This window comes from Lonchura striata, chromosome 4 (genome assembly GCF_046129695.1).
Source record: "Lonchura striata isolate bLonStr1 chromosome 4, bLonStr1.mat, whole genome shotgun sequence".
Classification (NCBI taxonomy): Eukaryota; Metazoa; Chordata; class Aves; order Passeriformes; family Estrildidae; genus Lonchura; species Lonchura striata.
The window spans coordinates 46248613-46272747 of record NC_134606.1 but is presented as its reverse complement, the minus strand read 5'-3'; the positions used below and the strand labels follow the sequence as shown (position 1 = coordinate 46272747).

General features: G+C 34.7%; 1 protein-coding gene across 4 annotated transcripts in view; it reads left to right on the top strand.

Annotated features, from left to right (window-relative positions):
* The window catches only part of SEC24B (SEC24 homolog B, COPII component), a 44131-nt gene extending 22077 nt beyond the window's left edge, over positions 1-22054 (top strand). For all 4 annotated transcript variants that reach the window (XM_021525483.2, XM_021525482.2, XM_021525480.2 and 1 more), the window contains 18 exons: positions 1516-1700; positions 2834-2936; positions 3800-3926; positions 4544-4653; positions 5573-5685; positions 7043-7161; positions 7567-7622; positions 7938-8144; positions 8509-8632; positions 9251-9409; positions 9839-10012; positions 10655-10765; positions 11986-12161; positions 13705-13842; positions 15973-16077; positions 17127-17219; positions 18867-18970; positions 20137-22054. In XM_021525483.2, coding sequence (XP_021381158.2) covers positions 1516-1700; positions 2834-2936; positions 3800-3926; positions 4544-4653; positions 5573-5685; positions 7043-7161; positions 7567-7622; positions 7938-8144; positions 8509-8632; positions 9251-9409; positions 9839-10012; positions 10655-10765; positions 11986-12161; positions 13705-13842; positions 15973-16077; positions 17127-17219; positions 18867-18970; positions 20137-20251 — 2319 coding nt within the window. In that variant the 3' untranslated portion in view covers positions 20252-22054. The remainder of the gene's footprint in view (positions 1-1515; positions 1701-2833; positions 2937-3799; positions 3927-4543; positions 4654-5572; positions 5686-7042; positions 7162-7566; positions 7623-7937; positions 8145-8508; positions 8633-9250; positions 9410-9838; positions 10013-10654; positions 10766-11985; positions 12162-13704; positions 13843-15972; positions 16078-17126; positions 17220-18866; positions 18971-20136) is intronic.
* Positions 22055-24135: the final 2081 nt, after the last annotated feature.

Sequence of the window (24135 nt, the reverse complement as noted above, 5' to 3'; positions counted from 1 at the left end):
TGTGAAAACCCGTTTCTGTGTGATATATTTCCCCCTTATTTTCATCTTTCATATTTTTATAGTTTCTGAGACAATAAACATTAGATATAATATTGATGTCATATTCATGTCTGGTTTTAAACTTACTGGAAGGCTTTTGAATGAAAGTTCTAAGTGTGCCTCCAAGTAGTTAGGCTTAACAAGTTTGGTTCACCAGTTGTTAGCAAACTCCACACTGTTAAGGTTTGATGTTTGAAAGAGCTGAACTTTATAGGGAACAATGAGGAAACATAAAGAAGTATTTGATCAATATATATTAGGGCATTGCTATTGGCTGTGATCTCAAGCATTAAATGATCTTATGAGCGAGGTCATAAGGCATAGCATGGCCTAGGGTCCAGATAAAAGAGCTAGTAGAGCTTGTGCTGGCTGTGTGTAGTGGAGCAGGCTCCCTGCATCTGCTCTGTCTTCCTCATAAAGATAGCTCCAAACTCCTAAGAAATTCTGTACAATCACCTGATTGCTGTTGTACATGTGAATCCCTAGAGAACAGTGGCAGAAAAAGAGCCACGTACTGAGGCAAGACACAAATGCTGAAGAAGTGCAGAGGAATGTATGTGCGAAGGGGTCTAGAAAAAGAAATGTACTGATATGCAAATCCTGCTCTCTGAAGTAAGGGCCAGATGGCAAAGACAGTGAAACTGCTGTGGTAGGTGATCAAAATTCCTTACTGCATGTAACATCCAGTAAGGCTTTCACGATCACAGGCATGATGTGAAATATGACTTGGAAGAAATGTTTCATTTAATTTTTTCTTTTTAATTGAAAGTGTTGGCTTCATCTTTACTGTAATATGAGATGAAGTTAGGGTCTTTCAGAAGCACACAGTAAAAGAACAGCAGTTGCTTCAAGTGAATAAAGGTTGGACATATAAGGAGAAAATGCTTCAGGATGGGAGTGGGGAAGCACTAGAACAGATTGTGTTGTGAAGTTCTCAGTCCTTGAAAACTTAGCTAGATGAATCTATTTGAGCAACCTAAACTAACTTCTAAATGAGCAAAGGGTTAGACTACCAGACCTCAAAGGTGCCTTCCAACCTAACCTTTTCTCCTCTTCTATGGTGTTTTGTTTTAATTTAAAAATAAATATTTTAAGTCAGTGTCTGTAACTTGGAAAAGTTGATTGTAACAAAAGTTAAATTGCAGAGCAATTGTGAGAGAAATTGTGTCGGCCTTTTTAGTACTTGTTTTCTTATGCCTGGAGAGATTGAAGGATTATGTGTGACTTCCAGCGTTGATTTGCATAATGAATTTGAATTTTATCCTATGATGCACCTTTGGAATGTGTGTCACATTTGTTGTAGCATTTTTAAATTTGTACAGTACAGCACTCCTTTTGTTTGTTTGGGTTTGTTACTAATTGCTGCTATATCCTTTTTTAATACGTGTCTGGAAGGGAGGGCACTACAGGAAGATTGAAGGCTGTCATTTAAACATAATGGTGTGTTTACCTGTTTGTCATGCTTTAACTTTACAGCAATATCCAGGTGTGAACCAGCTGTCCTCTTCCTTAGGAGGATTAAGTCTACAGCATTCTCAGCAGCCAGAAAGCTTGAGACCAGTAAACCTTACACATGATAGAAATATTTTACCGGTATCTTCAGTTCCAGCACCTGTGCCTAACTTGAATTCTGATCTTAGGAAATTAAACTGCAGTCCAGAGTAAGTTTGCTGTGTCTAGGGCAGTATCTTATATTTTTTAGTAGGCAATAATTATTTAAAATTTCAAAAAGTGTCTCAGCTGACTCCCAACTTTGAATCTTAGTGATGAACTAATAAAACCCCTTTTTACTGAAAACAAGTTTATTCTCTGAATCATTACACAAATATTGTAACTGTCCTACCATCAGAATTTATTTTATACAGTGAGTGTAGCTAGTTTCTTAGTATTTTAATAATTTTTCTATATCTTCACCTTGTTTTAACCATTTAAAAAAGTATTTTTATAAGCACCTTAATGCTACACAATGTTTCATAGAATATTTTGTGATATTGCGTAAGATTTTTTCCACAAAAGTATTATGATTATGCCTGAATATACTTAATAATTTATGAGTATATTTTACTATGATAATTCTTCAATCATGTATTCATGTACCTCTAATTAACATTAAGTAGTATTATCAACTATCCCAAGTCAAGCACAGCTAAGTACAGTGGAAAGGGCTTTTCCCCAAAGATTTTATTTGTAATTCCAAAATAAGTATTCTTCATTGCCCCAAAGTGACTCAGAATCCTTATTCCTGTAGTGGCAGTGCATGGTCCCACCAGAAAACAGAAATCAGAAAACTGAAGGCGTGGAAATCATTCTTACATGTGGAACACTTTTGACAGCACTATTTGTGCACTGGGGTTTTTTAGTGTCCCTTCATGTTACACAGAACAAAAGGTTTTGACTCTCTCAGTATTTGGGATCCTTTTCTATTGTTTTCTTATATAAATGATGACATTCTGAGTACTACTTAAATATTCTCTTGGTTCACTGGAAAAATCTGTATAGTGAACAGAAAACAGTTCTAAAAAAATCTAAAACAGTTCTGTCTCTTAATTGCAAGTTTATTTTGGTATACTTGCATTACTGAACTCCTAAACTGTGGAGCAGGGGAGTATTTTTTTTTGTTTGTTTGTTTCTTTATGAAGCCTTTTTAAAAATCTCTGCATCTTTAAAATCAAATCATCTTTGTAAAATATAGGATTTCTTAAATTTTAAAGTTCTTTAAAATCAGGTGTTAAAACAATGTTTTCAGCATCTTCTAAAATTTCATTTTTAACATAATGTTTCTACTTTCTTTCAGCTCATTTCGATGTACATTGACAAATATTCCACAGACACAGGCTTTGTTAAACAAAGCTAAGCTTCCTTTGGGTTTGTTGCTTCATCCCTTCAGGGATCTGACGGTAAAGTACCTTACTTTTTTGTGTGTGTGTTTTTGTTTAAATATGCATTTGTTCTGTTTTCATTCAAACAATGAAATATAATGAACTCTAAGTCCTAAGTTTAACAGAAGTATAAAAAAATGTCTGTGACTTAGAGAGGAGGAGAGCAAAAACAGCCTTGAAATTGCCACTTCATTGAAATGCATAAGCCCTTCAAGTTTATTTTTTGTTGTTGGAAGTCCTTGCTTGCCTGTGGTTCTCCAAAAAATTGCTGCTCTAGGTGTTGGGCTCACAACTGTCAGATACATCTTGAAAAGGTCTTCACAGAGCTCTCCTGAAGGGTGGTGCTTGGTTTGAATGTGTGATTGGCCTGAATCTTGCTGTCAGTGGAACATAAACACAATATAAGATTCAAGCTATATTCATAAGCTTCATTCATTCATGTTAAGCAACTCCTCTCAATGTAATTTATTAGCATTTATTTAAAAATGTAAATAACTGTCTGGTATAACTTTTTTTTATTAATTGTGTGTTCTTTGTGTAAGATTTGCTGTCTATCATATTTCTTGTAGAGTCACTCAAAAGTTGTCCTTTCATAATTCCTTTTGCCATAGTAGCTGTAATTTAAAGTAGTCTTATTTAATATCCTACTACATCTTTGATTTTGAGACTATATTAAGAAAATAATTAAGTGCTATTTTTTTTTGGGAGATTGTTTTTTAATAGACATCATAATTACTCTATGAAATTGAACTAAACAGCTAAAAAGAAAGATGATAGAAAATGAAGCATTAGAAAGCTTTTATGAACTGTACTGCACAGAGATGATTTCCATAAAGTATATTACCTACCTTTGTGACAGCTTTTCATCGTTTCCTTTTTAGCAATTGCCAGTGATAACATCAAGTACAATAGTGAGATGCAGATCCTGCAGGACGTACATCAACCCTTTTGTTTCTTTCATCGATCAAAGGCGGTGGAAATGCAACCTGTGCTATAGAGTTAATGATGGTAAGTGACTGGAGCAGGAGATGCTTCTATTTATAGAATATCTTTCAAGTATTTGCATTGTATCAGTCCTTTGGATATTTTAGATTAAAACATAAAGTACAGTGGCAATGTCCAGAAATTTTGAAAAACATCTTAAGGCAGATGTGTTGCACTTTTTCTTTAAGCAAAAGATTGTTTTGCAATCTTTGTGGACATGAAGAAAATGTATTCATAATATGCTGATTCCTTGTCTAATGAAATCAGCTAATCCTACTGACTGCTGTTGCAATATGCAAATGGAAACATGATGATAGCTACAATCCAGGCCAGAGCCTGTGAGTAACAGTACAGACTGCTGCTTGTTGTGAAATGCTCTACTTGCATTGCTATTTTATAGCTGGGGATCTGTTGTTGTTTAAAATATATAATTTTTCTTTCCAATTGCTGATTGAACTTTGATGTTAAAGATATGCTTGAGATATTTTAAATGTTCCTTTTTTATGTATCTTTAATGTAAATTTTTTGCTATTGCAATAATTGAAGTGTGCCCACATTACTTTGCATTTAGCTGCAATAATGGTTTTTATTTTCTGGCAAAAATATAATCTGTATTTGGGCGTAATTATTTTTTTTAATAGTTCCTGAAGAATTTATGTATAATCCTCTGACACGGTCTTATGGAGAGCCTCACAAACGGCCAGAGGTGCAAAATTCTACAGTGGAATTCATTGCTTCTTCAGACTATATGGTAAGAAAAGGTTTTCATAGTAACTTCATCAGCAATTATATATTAATATAATAGTCTTGAAATTAATGTTTCATATTGATCCACTGGTGTGTATTAATTTTTCTGTGAAGCTCCTCTTAACACCAAAGAATAGTTAAATTCATGTTTTGAGTTTTGGCTGATGTAAACAGAAGCTTTTGAGTTAAAAGTAATTCAGTGTGTGTTGTCATTCAGTGTAGTTTAATGTGGCACAGTCAGATGTTAATCCGATGCAGTGTGGTTTATGCCTTTCTCCCTCATTTTGAGGACATTTTGAAAGACCAGTAATAGAATAATGAGCAAATTAATTTAGCTTCAAATTTCTAGTTAGTAATTGTGAAGAAATGGGTCTTATTAGTAGTCAACTTACAATTGCTGGGATGGTGGTCTTGTCTGCCTGCAAAAAGGCCTACTTCATAATGACATTAAAGAAACAGCAAAAATAAATTGTTCTCTTGTCTTTGAATTGAAACATTGTGGCAGACATTTTACAGTGAATAAACAGCTTGGTACATAATTGGGGGAAACGGGTAGGTAGAATGCTTTAGCCCTGTTTCATGGATCACATTGTCCCTGTACTGAAAGAACAATGGAATTTAAAAGATGGAAGTCAGTATCCCTCATCATGTTTGAATTGACTGCTGGAAGGAGAGACTGAAATATCCTTTTTTTCCCCCTGAAGTGTAACACTTTATATTTATTACAAATGGCAGTTATTAACCACTGGGGGTTGTAGTTAAGTCCTTCTGCATATTGCTTAGTAAATTACCTTTATTGCATAATGTATACCTTGCATTTTTCTAAGTATCCACTTTTCCTACTTCCCTTTCTAATGACTAATCACCTTTAACATTTCTTTGAATATGATTTTTGAGTGTTTTTATTTTTTTTTACTTTGTAGCTTCGTCCTCCTCAGCCTGCGGTATATTTATTTGTTTTAGATGTGTCTCATAATGCAGTGGAGTCTGGATATTTGACAATACTCTGCCAGTCATTGCTGGAAAACCTAGACAAGTAAGAGTATAAATAACCTTTTCAAATCAGCTAATATGTTGTTAGGAAAAATTGTAACTGAAAATTTTGAAGGAAATTTCAAAATGTCTAAACATTCTACCCCTAAAGGGCAGAAGTTCCTTTGCCTGGACTTCCTTCCCTACATGTGTATCTGCATATAATTTCTTTTCTGCAAGGAGTATTTAGCTGTAATTGCTAACAACATGTTGATTGTACAGAGATTCTTAAATTTCATTTTTCCCTCTTGGCGAGACCAACAAAAATAATAAATTACAATGGCTACATTACCTGGTTCTTGTGCTGAAAGGTCTGAGATGCTGCAAACTGGAACATTTTAACCATGAGAGTAAGACTGACTGGGTGAATATGTTGTCATTTTGGATTTTTTAGATCACAGTTACCCTGTGCCAGTTTCTGTGTTTTTATTTTTGCACTGGGACAGTGTGTATGGGATTGTTCCTGGTGCATTTTGAGTGAGGGTTAATGAGCTTCACTGTGTTCATGCCTTTTGACAACTAATACTTTGGAGGCCTTGCCTTGAAAATTCCTTTCTGCAAGTTTTTTTTATTGAACTTGGTTTTTTCATGAAGAGGCCAACATATACATTAAAAATATGTGTTTTCATTTTTTGGTTCGATCTTTCTTTGTTCAGGGTTTTTGTGACTATTTTGTCAACAGAATCTCAGAAACATGCTTAATTATTTTAGGAAAATGCATAAAATCCCATGCTAACTCCACAGCAAAATCTGTGCCATTTATGATACCTAGATGGTAACGGCAGTATTTGCCTCTAATGTCTTGGTCACTGTCATGGTTTTCAGCACTCCATGATATTTTTTATATTTTACTTGAGAAATCCCATGTAGTCTTTAGTTTTGTATTATGCCGTACACAGAAATATCATCCACATAAGAAATAAATATGTGGTGTTGTAGAAACATTGGACTTTGGTTTAGAACTGTAAGTACTCTGTAACTACATTAGTAAATTGAGGTTCTGAATTAGGAAAGGGCAGAATGCACTGTTTTCTATTAAAAACTGAGAAAGCTGTCCTCTTTCATGTGTCAGTTTAATGTTGAAATGAACTTACTAAGCTCTCTTGTGAAACAAAGCATCAATATATTAGTGAGTGCTTATCTGTAACACTTGGTCCTAGAAACTGTATCATTACCCCAGCTTTTCAGAAAATGTTGAGGAAATACTGATTGTATTCATGTTTCAGATCTCCCTTCTTCTGTTCTCTCTTCACTTCTTTACATATGAACTGAGTTTCTTCTAACATCAGCAGGAGCCCTGAGTATCTATGTGTCTTGAGAGAGAGATTTAGGGCTTAATAGTTTATTTTTTAATGCTTCAGGCTGCCTGGAGATTCAAGAACAAGAATAGGGTTCATAACGTTTGACAGCACTGTTCAGTTTTACAACTTGCAAGAAGGTTTATCACAGCCTCAGATGCTGATTGTCTCAGATATTGATGGTAAGTAAAAAGAAAATGGAAGCTGAATTTTTGAGAACCTATTATTTTTTTTTCCCAGAACAAAGGTTAGAATCTCTCAACTATTTGGTATTAGGTCAATGTTATTGAATGAGAATATTCTTTTGAAAAATAGTCTTGCACTAACTGCAGAGTAGATGATGTTTAAAACATGAAATTCAATAATTAATTTTGCTTTGAATCAGAAAATATTTGTACGGACTGTATTACTCTAACACACCTGTATCTGTGTATAATTATTTAACTGCAAGGAATATTTAGCTGTAACACACACATTAGAAAAGTAGACTATTTCATGGTGTTTGTAGCAGTGGGCAATGAAATGTTTTGTTCTATTTTAGTGTTACATTTTTCTTTAATACATTTTTTTTTCTATTCTCTCCACAGATATTTTCCTACCTACACCAGATAGTTTACTTGTAAATCTCCATGAAAGCAAAGAGGTATGATTGCTCAAAATATATCATTAAATTCAAGGTTTTAAATATTCAAAACAGATGTTCCTGTTAAATTTTGAATTCAAACTTAATCTTCATAATATGTAGTTCCAATGCAAATTTTTCATTTTGGAAGACATGTTTCATTGTTGCATCATAGCTTTTAAAATTACAACTTTGTTTTACTTAGTGTGTTAAAACAGAACTGAAATACTTGGTACTGATTCTGCCACTTCAGTCATGGCAGTACAGCTTTTTTGAAACAACAGAAAATCTCAAGCTTGCAGAATCTCATAAAACACCTTTCAATCTGTTCTGCAGCTGATAAAAGATCTATTGAATGCATTACCAAATATGTTCACCAGTACAAGAGAAACACACAGTGCATTGGGCCCTGCTCTTCAGGCTGCATTTAAACTGATGTCTCCAACGGGTGGTCGGATCTCTGTGTTTCAAACACAGTTACCGTCTTTGGGAGCAGGGCTTTTGCATTCCAGAGAGGATCCCAATCAAAGGTCAAGCACAAAGGTAAAAAACTTCCCTTACTATTTATTTCAAAAGACTAAGGACTGGCCATGTCCTTCTGACTTGTATAGTTCTTCAGATTAATTGCTTCATCTTCATTTACAGCTATTAACTAAATTTTAATAATATCGATGTTTATGCATTTAAGATCCCTACTTTATACATGTATGTGTGGCATTACTTGTTTTGAAGTGCATGAGCTGTCTTTGGCTTTTAGTCCATAATTTTTCTTGGCAAGCAAAAGAAGCTGCAAATATTTGTGACTCAGTTAACTCAGATGCTGCTGAATAGTATGTCTTTTGTTCCATGAACTCCAAAATGGATGATTGTTGTCATAACTTCTCCCTCTATGATTTATTTACTATAGGTGGTCCAGCATCTTGGTCCAGCAACAGACTTTTATAAGAAGCTGGCATTGGACTGCTCTGGCCAGCAGACTGCTGTGGATTTATTTCTCTTAAGTTCACAATATTCTGATCTAGCTTCTCTTGGTAAGGAGTACCTGATTCTCTCTTTCTGCACTGTTTTCTCTCTTCAGAAGCACAAGCTACCGCAAGAATTCTTAAGTCATGTAAATATTTTAGCACTTCTGTTATTGCACCTCATTTTGCAAAGGAATTGACCTTGAAGTTGATGGAAGTAAAGAACAGAAATTGATCGTATCAGACAATTTATTCGATGATTTCAAAGTTTTAAATGAGAAGTATTCCGCTAAAGGAACAGGAAACAGAAATGTGGCAAGGAATAAATGAAGTTTAATTATAGGAGTGGAACAGAGTTTTCATCTTTTAATAATTATCCAAGATTTGTCTCTGTACATACACTTAATTTTATCTCTACACCATTAGATATTTCTGCAAGCACTTCAATCTTAGCTGCCAAATGTAGGATGCTTATTGAGCTTGGTGTATAATTAGGTCATTATGTGTTGGGGTGATTCATTTTTATCTTCACTTGCCTGGTCTGGGACAGTTCTCATTGTCTTACTGATGTGGGGGATATTGAGAAGATGAACAGATATGTGGCTTGTGGAAGTCTAGACACAGTTTTTATGTCCTTATTTCATGTTACAGTTTTACTTCTTGACTGTATCTTTTCTTTCTTCAAAGCTTGCATGTCCAAGTATTCTGCTGGATGCATCTATTACTACCCATCTTTCCATCACAGCCATAATCCTGCTCAGGCTGAAAAGTTGCAAAAAGACCTGAAAAGATACCTGACAAGAAAGATTGGATTTGAAGCAGTTATGCGCATAAGATGTACAAAAGGTGTGTCTTAAATACTGATACGTATGCAATGATAGATGTACGTGTGTTAGCAATCATTTTCAATACACTTAGTCTTTAGCAACATTACATTGAATGTTATTTTTCTTTCTTTGAAAAGTAAAACAGCTACCTTCTTTATGCTGTTAGCTTTTGGTGTTTGATTTTTTGTTTTGTTTTTTAGTTGATGGTACCATCTGTCTGTAAGTTGACATGTGTAGTGTATGGGCATCATTAATTTTGGAGTGTTCAGAATTGAACATGAACTCTACAGGATAATGCTGTAATGTCTAATGATTCATGTAATTGGTTCTACATGATAGAATTTTTTCTATTTTCTTCAACCTTAGCTTGAGGGCTGGGTTTTTAGTTATTGGTGAGAGTTTTCCATGCTGTTTTAAACTCACTCTGAATTATTCAATCTGCTTCTAGGTCTTTCAATACACACTTTCCATGGGAATTTTTTTGTACGATCTACTGATTTACTGTCCCTTGCCAATGTCAATCCTGATGCTGGATTTGCAGTACAAATGTCCATAGAGGAAAGTCTGACTGACACATCTTTAGTTTGTTTTCAAACAGCTCTTTTGTATACTTCCAGTAAAGGTAAATAAATTTAAATTATTAGTCAGTGGGCTTTTTGTTTCTTTTTATTGTGTAGTGTTTGCAAAGTTAGTTCCACAGCCTTTTGTTGTGCCCTATACCCTAAAAGAATCTTGTCAGAGCTAGTAAGGTAGTAATCCTACTAGGCAGTTAATCAGATAATGGAAATCCTTATAAACAGTGTTTTAATGTGACAATTTCATCTGCATTTGACATAGTGCTGATTCAGCAAGACTTTTTTATTAAAAGTCTGGCCATTGTTACAAGCAGTAATATGTTTGGCAGGCAGTTTGTCCAAACACACAGACCTGTGATGGATTGGATCAAGCTGCAATTACTACACTGGGTGAGCATAAAGAATAGCAGCTAATTTCTATGGTAGCAGATACCACAAAATTTTGGGATGGTTACCAATGTACTTCACTTGTAGGATCAAAGACTCTTATTTTGGGTATTGCTAGTTTGTGTTATCAAGTAGAATTTTAACAGGTTGAGACAGAAATGGGAGACAGTGTTGCAGCAGTTTCTTTTCTGGTATGTTTTCTAGAATGGATGTCTCTTAGATGGGAGGTGATGCTGTAATGATTGAATTTGTTTACTTCTACCAGGAGAGAATGCGTAATGATTTCCACTGATTTCTCATAGGTGAGCGTCGAATTCGAGTGCACACACTTTGCTTGCCTGTAGTGAGTTCCCTGACTGATGTGTATGCAGGAGCAGATGTACAAGCAGTTGTGTGCCTTTTAGCAAACATGGGTGAGTACAGGCCAGGAAGATTCACATGTTTTTTGGCATATTCCTAATTCTGACAGCCATTTAAATGTAGTAGTGAACGAAGCCTGGATATTATTAAAAAAGGTTGGAGTGCAACACACTGAAGCCTGTGTGTGCAAAAGATGACAAAACCAAATTTATACTGAAACTGTGAACAGAAATACTTCTTGTTCTGAATACTTAGTTGACTTCAGTCTTTTAAAAGCAGCCTTCTTTGTTCTCTGGTGGTTAGTAAAGGACAAAGAATCATAACATACTTGGATCAAAACTCTCATTTTTGTATCATTGCTGTCATTGTTCCTGTGATGTTCCTGTGTTGTTATGTGAACAACAGAGGAACCGTTATTCACTCAAACTTTAGCATTCTAGGATTACTTAAGAAACAGTGATTAAGTTTAGTGAGTTGCTGGAGACTTAAAGGGAATTTCTGACAACAGGTCTTGGTTTTCTATCCTTCTGTTGTTGCAGGTTTGAGGATTCTTACTTATCCCTTAATTGTGGGTCATAAGTAGCTGTTTCATAGACTGATCTCTCCTGTTAAATGTGTATGACTCTGTGCAGCATTTTAGCACGTGGTATATTGTATATTAATATTGAAATCAGTTAGAAGAAGGGAGTTGTAATTCTGTGTCTTTTGGGATTGAAACTAGCTGATCTTTAAGGTTCCTTCCAACCCAAGTCATTCTGTGATCTCCTCTTAAATGCACACTCAGTCCAGCAGGTGGCTTCCTCCAACCAAAGGATTTGCAGCCCTTGCTCAGCAGAGAAGGATGAAGTTGCATTTACAGTAATCACAATTATGCCACTGAAGTAATGGAAGAAATTTCTTGGTGGGGGGGGAACCAAAAATAATTGCTGCAAATTTTATCTTGGTGGTTGGGGGACAGCTTTTCAACAGCAGCTAAGTTGTTTGTATAAGGTTTAAATTTATATTTAGACTTCAATATGTATGACTGCTTTAAAAATTTCTTTTAATTCTCCAAGGGTACAAAATTATATCACTATATCTTTGAGCATTATGAAAGTGAGTTTCTGTATTGACAGTCATCTATTTACTCCTAAAAAACATTAGTACTGCGGATGTGGTTTGGGGGATTTTTTAGTCTTAAAACATAACCTGGAAGCACAACGCAAATTTTCAAAGTTCAAGGGAATCAGTGAAGTCATGTCTGGTAACTTCTTCCCTCCTTGTACCCCTGCAGCTGTGGATCGCTCAGTTTCATCCAGCCTTGCAGATGCAAGAGATGCCTTAGTCAATGCCGTGGTGGACTCCTTGTCAGCATACATGTCAACTGCCTCAAATCTGCAGCAGTCCATGCTGATAGCACCAAATTCCCTCAAGCTTTTCCCACTCTATATCTTGGCTCTTCTCAAACAGGTATGTATGATCTAGTGGATTAGTGTTTGATGTTGAGTTCATTGTTCTGTTTGAGGAATTCTTCTGTTCTTGGTCAAGCAATGTCTGCACGTCTCTAAAAATATGGAAATTGGATTTATTTTATAAGATGATATAGTAGTTTATTTTAAATTGTTAATGTCTGAACCATTTATTAGTTTACTTGATTTTGAATTCCTTATGTTTTGTCTTACGTTGCTTTACAATGAAAATAAATATATAACTTAAATTAACATTTCTCAGATTTTGGCAGCTCATTAGTGTAGCTCATAAAGGTTGTTGGAAGCTGCTTATTAGTGCTTCATTTTTATTTTATGAAGGAAAAAACAAGTATTTTCCAATACATATTTTTTTGTACTTTAAAGTTCCAAGAAGAAAAATTAGTTTCCAAGGAGGTACGGTGAAATTCCTTATAGAAACTCAAGTGATATAGCTGAAAGTTCACATAGAAGTAGTTAATACTTTATTTTTTATTCTTTTTTTAATAATATCTTTGTTTAGATTACTGAACATCATACTGAAAAAGTGAAAGCTTCCTGCGGGGTTTTGTTATGAATAAATCTCATTGCTTAAAGGTTTTCATGTCTGACAGTTCTTGGTTTTGGTGAATAAACCTTTATATAAGTCTCATAAAAGAACTAAGCATAATAATTTGGCATAGTGATTACTTCAGTCTCTAATATACTGAGTATGATTTTTTTGATATTTTCATAACAAATGCAGTTAATGGCGAGGAAAAAGCAGACCATTTATTATCAAGGTTGTGTAAAAGACAGAAAAAAGAGTGACTGGGAAAAGTTGTTTAGGTTTGGAATTTTTATTGTCTTTCTTAACAATAATAAAATGTGGGATATAGAGAAACCAAAATTAAAATGCTTGTGGCAGCCAAGAATGAGTGATGTCCTTAGCTTTGTTGTAGAAGTGAATATGAACTTTGATTATAGGAACATTCTTCATTGAGTTAGAATATGAGGTTTATTTCATTGTGTTGCTTCTCACAGCAATTGTGTAGCAGTTGTTTCTAAAGGAGATCTGAAAAATTCAGTAGAGAGAGTTAAAAAATAAATTTTATCCTGTAAGAGTCTAGTCTCTCCTATAAAACATGATCCTTTCCAAAACTTTTCCTTAACATTGAATTCTTACTACTATAAATTCAGAGTTAATCTTGTGCACATATGTGCCTTGCCTGAACTCTGCTTGTCTTGTATCTTTCCTGTGCTAGCTTGCACTGGTGAGTTTCACAGGCCAGTGTCATTTGTCAAGAAAAAAATGAGAAATGCTGGCCGAGTTGCGTGCAAATTTTAGACAAACTGAGGGAGAAATTTATTGTTCTTTGTCAGTGAGGAGGAGCTGGATTATGTTTTAAAACATTTTGCTCAAGCTCTATTATTAAGATCCTACCAATAAGATATATTCCTTTACAAAGGCTTTGCCACCTTTGCTTGACACTTTGAAATGTCTGAAATGCACTCTTACATGTGACATAAAGTACAGGATTTGTTTGAGTAGTTATGTTCTCTTGCAGAAAGCCTTCAGAACAGGCACAAGTACACGCTTGGATGATCGTGTCTATGCAATGTGCCAGATGAAGAGCCAGCCTCTTGTTCATTTGATGAAGATGATACATCCCAACTTGTACAGAATAGACAAGTTGACTGATGAGGTAATGTATGAAGCCTGGTTATAGCATTTCTTACTTTTAATGGCCCATTAAATTTGGTACTGTGCTGCAGTTATGTTGTTATTGTAATACAAATGGAGCATTTCCCCGAAGTTAAAAAAATAAAGAAAAACATTATTTTCAAGTTTTGAGTTGCAAGTACCGTAGTGTGGTAAGAGCAGAACTGTGGTTTTACTTCAACTTGTTTCAATGACCACAGTAATGCCATAATTTTTTATCATAGAAAGAAAGCAAAGAAAATTGGAATGTATTTGAAACATTTTCAGTGTGTTTTTATTATTTAGAACTGTCTGTGGTAATTCGGTGTAGTAAATCTGATGGATGATTCAAGGATTTATATACAGAAATCACATACAGTTTTTGCCTGCAATAACAACCTTATAGTGGTTTCTCAGACTGAAGTAAAACAGAACTTTACTTCTAGATGGTTATGATCAGACTGAGAAAGTACTTCATGTACAAAACCAAGTTTTATTATTTCATCTACTACAGACATAGCCTAGGAAATGGATGAATATTTTTAATAGTAAGAAGCAAGATGGGATTTTTTTAAGGTCAAAGTTAGTTGTAATGGCAAAAATAAGGGGTTTTATAAGTAAGTTTTTATGAGTTTTTTAGCCCCTAGTTTTGGAAAAGTATATATAGGAGTTTGTTTCTAAGTGATACAAGTTTATATGGTAAACTGAATAGCTTCTCTGGCAGTGGTACTGTGTTGCTCAGCACAACCTCTGAGCTATTTGTAGTCTTAAAGTTTCTTTTAAGGTGTTTCATAAACTCTAATACATGAGTATAAACTCAGTGTTCTTCAATAGACTTTCTCTTTTTATATTCCACCCCACGCCAACTTCAACTGGCTTTGTGAAGTTCTTTTTGTGGCACTTAAATTGTAACGCTGTGTGCTTGTGCTGTGAAGAAACAGCAGTGTCTTTTGGGGCTCCAGTTTTATTAGCAAAGGCTTTGAGATCAATTATTTGAAATACAATAATACAAAAACAGGCCTTATTTTACCTATTGAAATTAATTGAAAAACCAGATATTAAATCATAACAGAATGCTAATCTGCCATTTAGTACTACTTCAGTTTAAAGTATTTGTGACAAAGGCTGGTCTTCAATGTCTTGTTTCTTTAAAAAATTCTGTAAAATTTAAAATAAAAAAAAACTTTAAAAACCTACTTTAAGTTTTTCATTTAAATTTAAATTTAAAAATATTTTTAAAATATTAAAATAGTTTTCTTTTAACACTTGATTCTTGAGAGTATTGAGTAAAGCCTAGAACTTCCCCAATTGGAATTCAGTAGCTTGATTTTCATAACTATGTCTTAATCCCCAAAAGCTTTTAATCTAGGGCATTATCATATGAAATTTTTTAAATAGTGTTTTTTTTAAATAATCTTATACTACATGGGCATGTGCTTAGTCAGTAGAGTATTTTTCTCTATATTATTTGCAGAATGCTTCAGAGATATATGGCCAGTTTTTGTATTGGAGGAGGAAGCAACTTTAATCTAAAAATACTGGGGGGGTTGTGTTCATAGAGTTTTTTATCATTGTTTTTGTTGGTTTATTTCTGGGGAGAAAGGCAGGGTGTATTTTAATAATGTTAGTGCAAACAGCCAGATTCTTTAATCAGATCAGTCATAGGGCTCTGTGGACAAACCCAAGGATCACTTCAGGTAGAATCTTAAATCAGGGGACTTCCTGTTACTTGAATGCAATAATAAACAGAACCCTTCCTTATAGGGAGTAGAATTTAATGGTTTTCTGCTCTTGCAACATTTCTAGTGAAATTGAATGCAGTGGAAAAAAGATGTTGTTTGTAGAAAACTTAAGTCAACTGTAGTAATTATTTTGAAATTTTGACATCTGTAGCATCAAAAATGTTACATAGGCATCTTTAATTTGCATTATAATGTTTTAGGTATTAAAGCGGCCCTTAGAGTAAGTAACATTCTGGAACTGTTTGATGTGCATAATCATTTTTGGCATAACATAGTATTTTGTTATATGAGAATCCTCAGAATTTTACTAGAGATTATCAGTGTTTTTCCTGTTTTGTTTAACCTTTAAAGGTAAAATTCTAATGCTATTGAGTATTGGGTTTTTGTTGCAGAGTACAATACATGTAAATGACAGAGTTGTTCCTCAGCCACCTCTTCAGAAGTTGTCTGCAGAGAAGTTGACAAGAGAAGGAGCTTTTCTTATGGATTGTGGTTCAGTAAGTTAATTTTTTTTTTTTAATTTCCTAAGGGGCAAAAGAAAACAAAAAAGCAGTGTCTACTGTGTTATTAAAACCAGTCAGCTCTCAGCAATAACAGTGTTGTGAATCAGCATTCCAGGTAAACCTACAGTAATCTGTGTTCCAGTGAAAAGCTTTTATATTTTGATCTGAGGCTGTATTTATCTCTGAGGCTATAGAGGTTGATTTTTTTCATGCAATACTGGTCAAAATATACCAAGAGTTCACATCAAGATGTTTTTAATTGAATTAATGTATTTTTATTTTCCAGAATTTCTTTTAATGGCTATTAAATTGCACATACTAGAGGATTTTAAAAAACACTTGATGCAGGAACGTTCTCAGTTATGCACAAAGAGTGTGTTCATGATTTGTGGCCTGGGTTATATAAGAGTTGAAAGTGAGAGGGAATTGGAGACTGGACAAAATCTGTAGATAAAATTTAAGGTATTTGTAGAAGTTGCACTAAAACACACTCAATTGGATAAAGCATTATGCTACTCCAATGGCAGTCTAGAAGGGCCTTTTCACCTTGAATGACTTCTGGGCTGAGTGTAAATATAAAACTAGCTTCTGTCTCCAGACCTCTGAAATAATTACTGCAATAAGCTTTGATAATTGGTGCTTTGCTACAACTTGTTTAGATTGGGAAGCCAGTGTGCAGTAACCAACAGAATGGTGTGACTTCAAATAATTTGAGGAGTTTAATTTAAGGAGGTAGTATGGGAAGTTACTGCATTAACTGTTACATTATAAAGGGGTCCTGCAACTTCATTCTTTCAGTATTTGAATTCTACCTATTATTTTTTTTATCTTTAATGACCTTACTCTAAGTGTTACCAATGTACTGATTATTTACACACTTACTTATGAATATAGACATGTATATATGAATTGCAACTGGAACACTCAAGTGATTAATTTGCATGGAAGTTACTATCCTGTTATTATTCCTATTGCATCACATGTGCCTGTTTGTCTAAAATGTATGCAGGGCCTTTTCTAAAATTGATTCTGGCATCTTACAGATTTTTTACCTTTGGATTGGAAAAAACTGTGATAACAACTTCATAAAAGATGTCCTTGGATACCCAAATTATGCGTCAGTGCCACAGAAAATGGTAGGCATTTTAATGAGCTGAGCTGTATACTGCTTACACTTGGAATATGCATTTAATTAATATGCATTTATGCATTTAATTTAATATTTATTTCTGCATTTTCAGTTTTTAATTATTTACCTATGAGTTAGGTTGGGTTCTTTCATAGTTAGGTACCTCTAACCTCTTGTCAGCTTCATAGGAGCCAGACAGAAGTTGTCAGATGCTTTTAAGGAAAGAATGCAAACATGTAATTTTCATCATTCATGAAATGCCAAACAGTTACTCTGTAACATAACTGCTTTTATTATTTTAATGGAAGTACATGTGCATTCACAAGAATAGGAAGTAATTTCACAGTATAAATACAAAAATCATCTATTCAGATGTGTTAAGGATTAAGATTAGAGTTACTTCATTGATAACGTAGTTTTCAGAAGCCTTGTGTTCTGTGAACCTGGTGTAAGATACCAAATCTGTGGTATGACACAATAGGCCTGTAAGTAATGGTAAGAGTTAAGTTTTACTCATCTTCCAAACCTTGGTTCAATGTTAAAAAAAGAAACTTTCAGGTGTTAGAACTTCAGAGACTCTTGGATTTGTGTTTTGGTGGAGGGGTTTTATGTTACAACCTGTATCTATAGTGTGTGAAACATAGCAGCAATTAAAGAGAAGTCTCCTATTCAGTGAGTAGTGATTCCATAATATCAGCAATTGGCAGGTAAGGATGGACCCTTTCAAGATACTCTAAAAAGCTCAGAATCAAATGGTTATATCCAAATAGTACCAAAAAATGATAGCGTAGAAACACATAGGTAGATATTTTTTGCTTACAGTTGCATAGTATAAAGGAGGAAAGTGACAAAAATAGGTTGAGTGATAAGCTATAAGACTACTATAAAACTGGACTGCTTGTTCAGAATTTTTTATTTTGCATATATTAGCAATTTAGAATTATTCTCTATGACCAGCTGGTGGTATTAGTTAATAGAAGGAGGAACTTAGATAAAGGGAGGATAATTTTTTTTATGGTTTATAGCATCTATTATAATGAAAATGTGACAAAAACTTGCATAAAGTTATCTCTGCTTTTAAGTTATGCCTTCATTCTACAAAGGTAGCAGTTGGAACTGCTTTAACTGAAATAAATTCCTTTGTGTCAAGTTAATTGTCTTTAAGCATCATATTGGCTGAAGAGGTGATACATTTAGCTCAGTGAATTGCTCAACCCTTTTAAGTTTAATTTTTTCAGCTTATTCTCTAACCAAATAGTCCAGTAGCATCTTTCCATTGATATTTACATAAAATTCATATTTTACTTCTTGTTTCTTCAGTCATGCAAAGTGCAACATGTAGAAACTTTATTGACAGAAAAAGATACAGGCAAGAACTGCAAAAGCAGCATTTCAAAAGATGACTTTGCTGTCTAAAATCTTCTGAACTTAACAAACACAGTTTAAGATGTACTCCTTCCTAGATAGCAGTGCACCACAGATTTTATGAAGTATTGTCCTTAAGCTGAAGAAAAATGTCTGTGTATGTAAATCCATGGTTGGTAATTTCTTAAAAAGATTGCGGCTTGAGTTATGTTACAACTTTCAGGATCTGTTTTTTTAAAATAGTTTCAATAATAAAAGGTGACGGTTTCTTTCAATTACCTTCAACCAGACACAGCTTCCTGAGGTGGATGCACCTTCTTCAGAAAGGACACGATCTTTTATATCTTGGCTTAGAGATAGTAGACCTTTAAGTCCAGTTCTTCAAGTAATAAAGTAAGTATTTCTGTTATGCACTGAGTTGTTCCTAGCAACTTGTATTTACAATTTCTAATTAAGACTGATGAAAAGTGAGTATATCTGTCTTGGAAGAAACTGAATAACATCACCTTCCCAGCTGATAAAGTTCTGTTTATAAAACTGTCTGGTGACAAAGGTTTTTGAAACTAGTGCAAATTCAGTTAGTTGCTCATAGTTTTATTGGTAGGAATTAGTTGCATATATTTATTAGGAATATTCTAAATCCTTACGATCAATGGTGTTAACCAGGTTAGTTTCTGGTATAGCTTTTATAATTTCATTATATATATAAATGGATTCAAGTACAGTTAGTAATCTGTAGATGATTTGATAGTTGTGTATGTGTTTATTACAGAGATCTACAGGACAGCAGCTGATAGATGAGCCAAATTCTGAAGCCTTTTCAAGCTATAACTTGCTTAAGGAGGTTTAAATTCTATAAAATGTTTATAGTTGAGATTACATTTCACTTGCAGAGTACTTGTTTTACTGAGCTGGGCAGGAGATCACTTTTTAAAGAGTATGAGGACTTGCTGAGTGAAATGATACAGAAATATATCACTGAAGGTCTCGAGCTGTTGGCATTGTGGCTGCTGCTTGAGTTGCAGGAATTTCTGAGAGAGCATAATAAGTAGGAGAGCTTTGCTGCATGCTGCACACCACCGGAACAGAGGACTGTGTCCCAGCAAATTTTAATGGGGGCAGTAATTGTGCATACTAGGTCATTAAAATGTTACCTTTTCTATTCTGTTGCCAAGTAAAAAAGTCTGGGGAGAGGATTGAGATTACATGTAAAAGAGATGTAATTTTGCATTGTTTCATTGCCACCAGCATATTTCTTAGCTTCGAAAACAAAATAATTTTTACATTTCCTATTTGTGTTTCTACAAGATATTTTAAGTGCTGTATTTCACCTGCTTTTCTACCATTTTATATACTTAAAAAGATGCTGTTGTTTGATAGCGTATTACAAACTTCAAGTTTTTTTCTAGACTGTGGATTATTTGCAATTGTAGTTTCTTTGGACTGAATTTATTTCCAAATGACAGTAAGCAATTTATTAGAACTTATCCCTCTGAATTTGCAGTGGATTTTTTTCTCAAAGTTTGATTTTGCTTAATACCTTCTCTTCTTCTTTTCAGAGATGAGAACCCTGCCAAAACAGATTTTTTTCAGCATTTAATTGAGGATCGGACAGAAGCAGCTTTCTCGTATTATGAATTCCTACTTAATATTCAACAGCAGATTTGTAAGTGACCAAGGAATAGGTAGAGGAAAGAGTCTGACTTCAGACAGAAGCATGGGCCAAGAGAACCATATGGGAAGTTACAGAAGTGGATGCTTGTCCTTCACAATATACAGTGGCCAGCACTGTTTTGGAAGCTTTACAGCTAAAGGAGTATACATTTCCAAAAGAATTTTGCAGATTACCTTCAGTCTAAAAGTGCTACAAGTGGTGAAGCTGTTTCACTAGTAAACTTTAAAATTGGTTTGTACACATTTCCAGTTGTGCAGCGGTATGGTGCTCTGTTTGTTGCAAGCTGGTGAATTTATGTAGCTATGTGGGATGATATTTCTTAACAAAATGTACAATTAGGTAAAGCCTTTTTTCTTACATTTGTCATAGTAGCCCTTCCAAATCCAAATCCTTAACAGAGATGTCAAAAGGGCAGTGATGTATGTTGGTTGTTTATATGAATTTCTTTTTAAAAGGAATGGTTCATACTTGCTAAAGACTTCAGCAGATTCCCTGTGAAAGTTGTAGAGTTTCAGTAAAGTAAATCAATTGTAGAAATAAAATATATAATGTACATAGGTATTACATTTGTAAAGAAAATGTAAAAAATGTAACTAAAAAAAGACCTAGCTCATTGTGCAGAATTGTTGAGTGCTCGATGATGATGAATTGTTTTGTCCCAGGCTAGATAATGAAGTTGACTATTAAAACATGATAAAATTATCAATGTAGAAGGAATATAGCTGCTGCTTCTGTTAATTTTAGGTGAATTTATTTATGATTGGCTTACTAATTAAAATATTTTGCTTTGTCATGTGGTTTTATATTTATACAACTATAATAATTTTCCAGCTAAACTCTTACCAAACTGAATATTGAAGAAAACATGTTTACCACCTTATTTCACAGACCTGTGGAAGGGAGAAGAGCACGCCACATAATCTGAAATGAGTTTCGATACAAAGTTCCTAAACCCCATCTTATGTATTATCCTAAAGAAGCGTATCTGTTAACCTTGTTTTGCCTTTTATAACTACTGTAGTCTTGGTCCAGGTTTCTTGTGTTCAGTAACTTGTGTTGTCTGCCATTTAGAGTAAGCGTGGGTAATCACTCACACTTGAAGATTTGAATTCTGCTGTGATCTAAAGAAAAACAAGAAGGGATGTCAAAATTAATTACATTACATCAGTGAAAGTAAAGGCTTTAAAATGACACAATTCAAAGTGTAATCACACTTGCATATTTCAGAAACTATTCTAGCTAACGTTTTGGTAACTTAAGGGTTTGGGCTTTTTGATAGATTGATGACAGATGTTTTTCAGTTTGGTTAAGTTGGGATGGTTTTCTTTGGCCTTTTTTTTAGAGACACATTAGAATTAATTCATAAAGCACAATCATACTTAGCTTCCTGAACTTTGTTTATATGTTTGCTTTAATGAAATGTGATTACAATGGAATAATTAGGTACAAAAACCTTAAATTATTATTAGTATGATTACATTTTAATTTAATGTAGCCTTGAAAATGCTAACATTGTATTTTAACTGCTATAGCCCCCAGATCAAATATTCAAGGAGAAAATGTACTAGCTATGGTTTGCAAATGCTTTAAAACCTACAACAGTTAAATTGCGCCAATAGTGTTACTCTGCATGTTAGCACAAACTCATTGTTTGGAGAAGATACCTTATATTTGTGTGTTGTCCTTAACTAACTGTGTTTAAGTTACCCAAAGAATTACATAAGAGAAACTTTCAATTTAGTAAATTAATTTATCATATAATAAACATCTGAGGCAATGCTGAATGTTGTCCCAAAATCAGACCTTCAGGATTTCAGTGCTTGTTTGTAAAGTAATGTGCATTGGGTGAAAGCTAAGTGCTGCTGAAGAGTGGGGCATCTTTAAAATAATTTGTATTTGTGAAGATGAGAAAAGCATGTTAACATTTCAAATGCTCCATGAAGATGCTTCTGATTTGTGAGTTTGATGTTGATATCTGGGAACATGTTATGCCATGATTAATTGCAACATATTCTGTAAAATAATTTCTTAAAGCTTTATTCTTCTAGTATAGTTTTTGTATATAAAAATTATGAAAAGTACATCTTTAGAGCTATTTGTTCAGTAAAATTATTACACATACAGAGAATATAGTTTATTTTATTAATTATAGTGCACAGTGCTCCATTCTGACTGATCTTTGGTTTAAATTTTGAAAAGACAGTCTCACGGACATACCTTGAGTTTGAAACATCTCAGGATTCAGGGTACTGATTTTAGTCTTTTGATCAATAGAGTGTCTGTAAGCATGGCAACAGTATCTGTCTGAGAAGGATGTGGGTGTCCTGGTGGAGAACAAGCATTCCATGAGCCAGCAGTGTCCTTGTGGCCAAGAAGGCCATTGGCATCCTGGGGTGCACTGGGAAGAGCATTGCCAGCAGGTTGAGGGATGTGATCCTGCCCCTCTGCTCAGCCCTGGGGAGGCACATCTGGAGTGCTGTGTCCAGTTCTGGGCTGGTCAGCACAAGAGGGACATGGAGCTCCTGGGGTGGGTCCAGCAGAGGCCACAAGGGCGATGAGGGGACCTGAGCATCTCTCAGAAGGAAAGGCTGAGGGAGCTGGGTCTGTTCAGCCTCAAGAAGAGACAACACAGAAGGAAACTCATCAATGTCTGTGAGTACCTGAAGGGAGGGTGTCAAGGGGATGGAGCCAGGCTCTGCTCAGTGATGCTCAGCAACAGGACAAGAGGCCACAGGCAGAGATCAAGGCACAGAAATTTCCACCTGAGCATGAGGAAGAACTTTTTTACTGTGCAGGTGACTGAGCACTGGAACAGATTGTGCAGAGCAGCTGTGGAATCTCCCTCACTGGAGATAATTCAAAAGCCATCTGGATACAATCCTGTGCAATGTGTCTTGGGGTGACCCTGCTTGAGCTTAGATAACCCTAAGCATTCTGTGATGTAAAAGACAGTTCTCTTACAATGGCTTGGATCATGTCACTGTAGCAGAAGATACAGACTGAAGATTAGTCCCACCAAGAGAAGTACTGTGAAGCTCAACAAGCTTGTTGCCTACTTAAATAAGGTTTGGGAGAAGACATAAAAGACATAGTTTTGTATCTGCTTAAATAAAGTGCTGAATGCCCAAAGTAGCTCTCTAGCCATTCTAGGAATTGAACTTTTCCCCATACTGCATAATATAAAGTATGTCTGTTTCATTAGAAATTTAAGATTTCCCAGGAATGATGTTTCCCAGTCCCAGCTAAGTAAGTTTCTGGGTGATTAGTTCAAGTGTTTGTATTTTAAATACCTTTTCTTTTACCAAGGAAGCAGTATGGAAGTTCTTGTGTGAGGAATTAGATCCCGTGACAATCTTAAAATGGCAAGACCTGTGATTCAGCTCCCTGAGAAGCATTATTGAACTCAATTCTTTATTTTGTTCATAAGCTTATTGGAAATAAACCATTTATTAATCTTGATGTAGCACTTCTCATGGCAGTGAAGGAAATGTGACTGGGATAAGTAATTTTATTTTGCTTTGGCTTTCTGTAAATTGTGTCAGATACTGAAAACATGGCTGGTAAAAAGCCAAAATGAGTTGTTAGCAATCCTGAATCAAGAGCTCTTCAGTAATTTTAAATGTGGAATCAAGTTTTGGCACACCATGTGGATTTTAAGAATTTTATGAAGTTTCACGGTATGAAACACAAGTGGATAAATGAGGAACTAATTAAAGTCTCAGTCACTGATTTCTGCAGTTGGAGGTTCTGGACTGTATTTGTCTCTGCGGGCAGAATATAACCCTGTAAAAATTCAGCAGCCAGTGGGGGGAGTGAGGAGGTCTGAGGCTTAGCTGGCAGTGAATTTATGCAATACCCAAATATGTGTCTGTTACTATGTGAA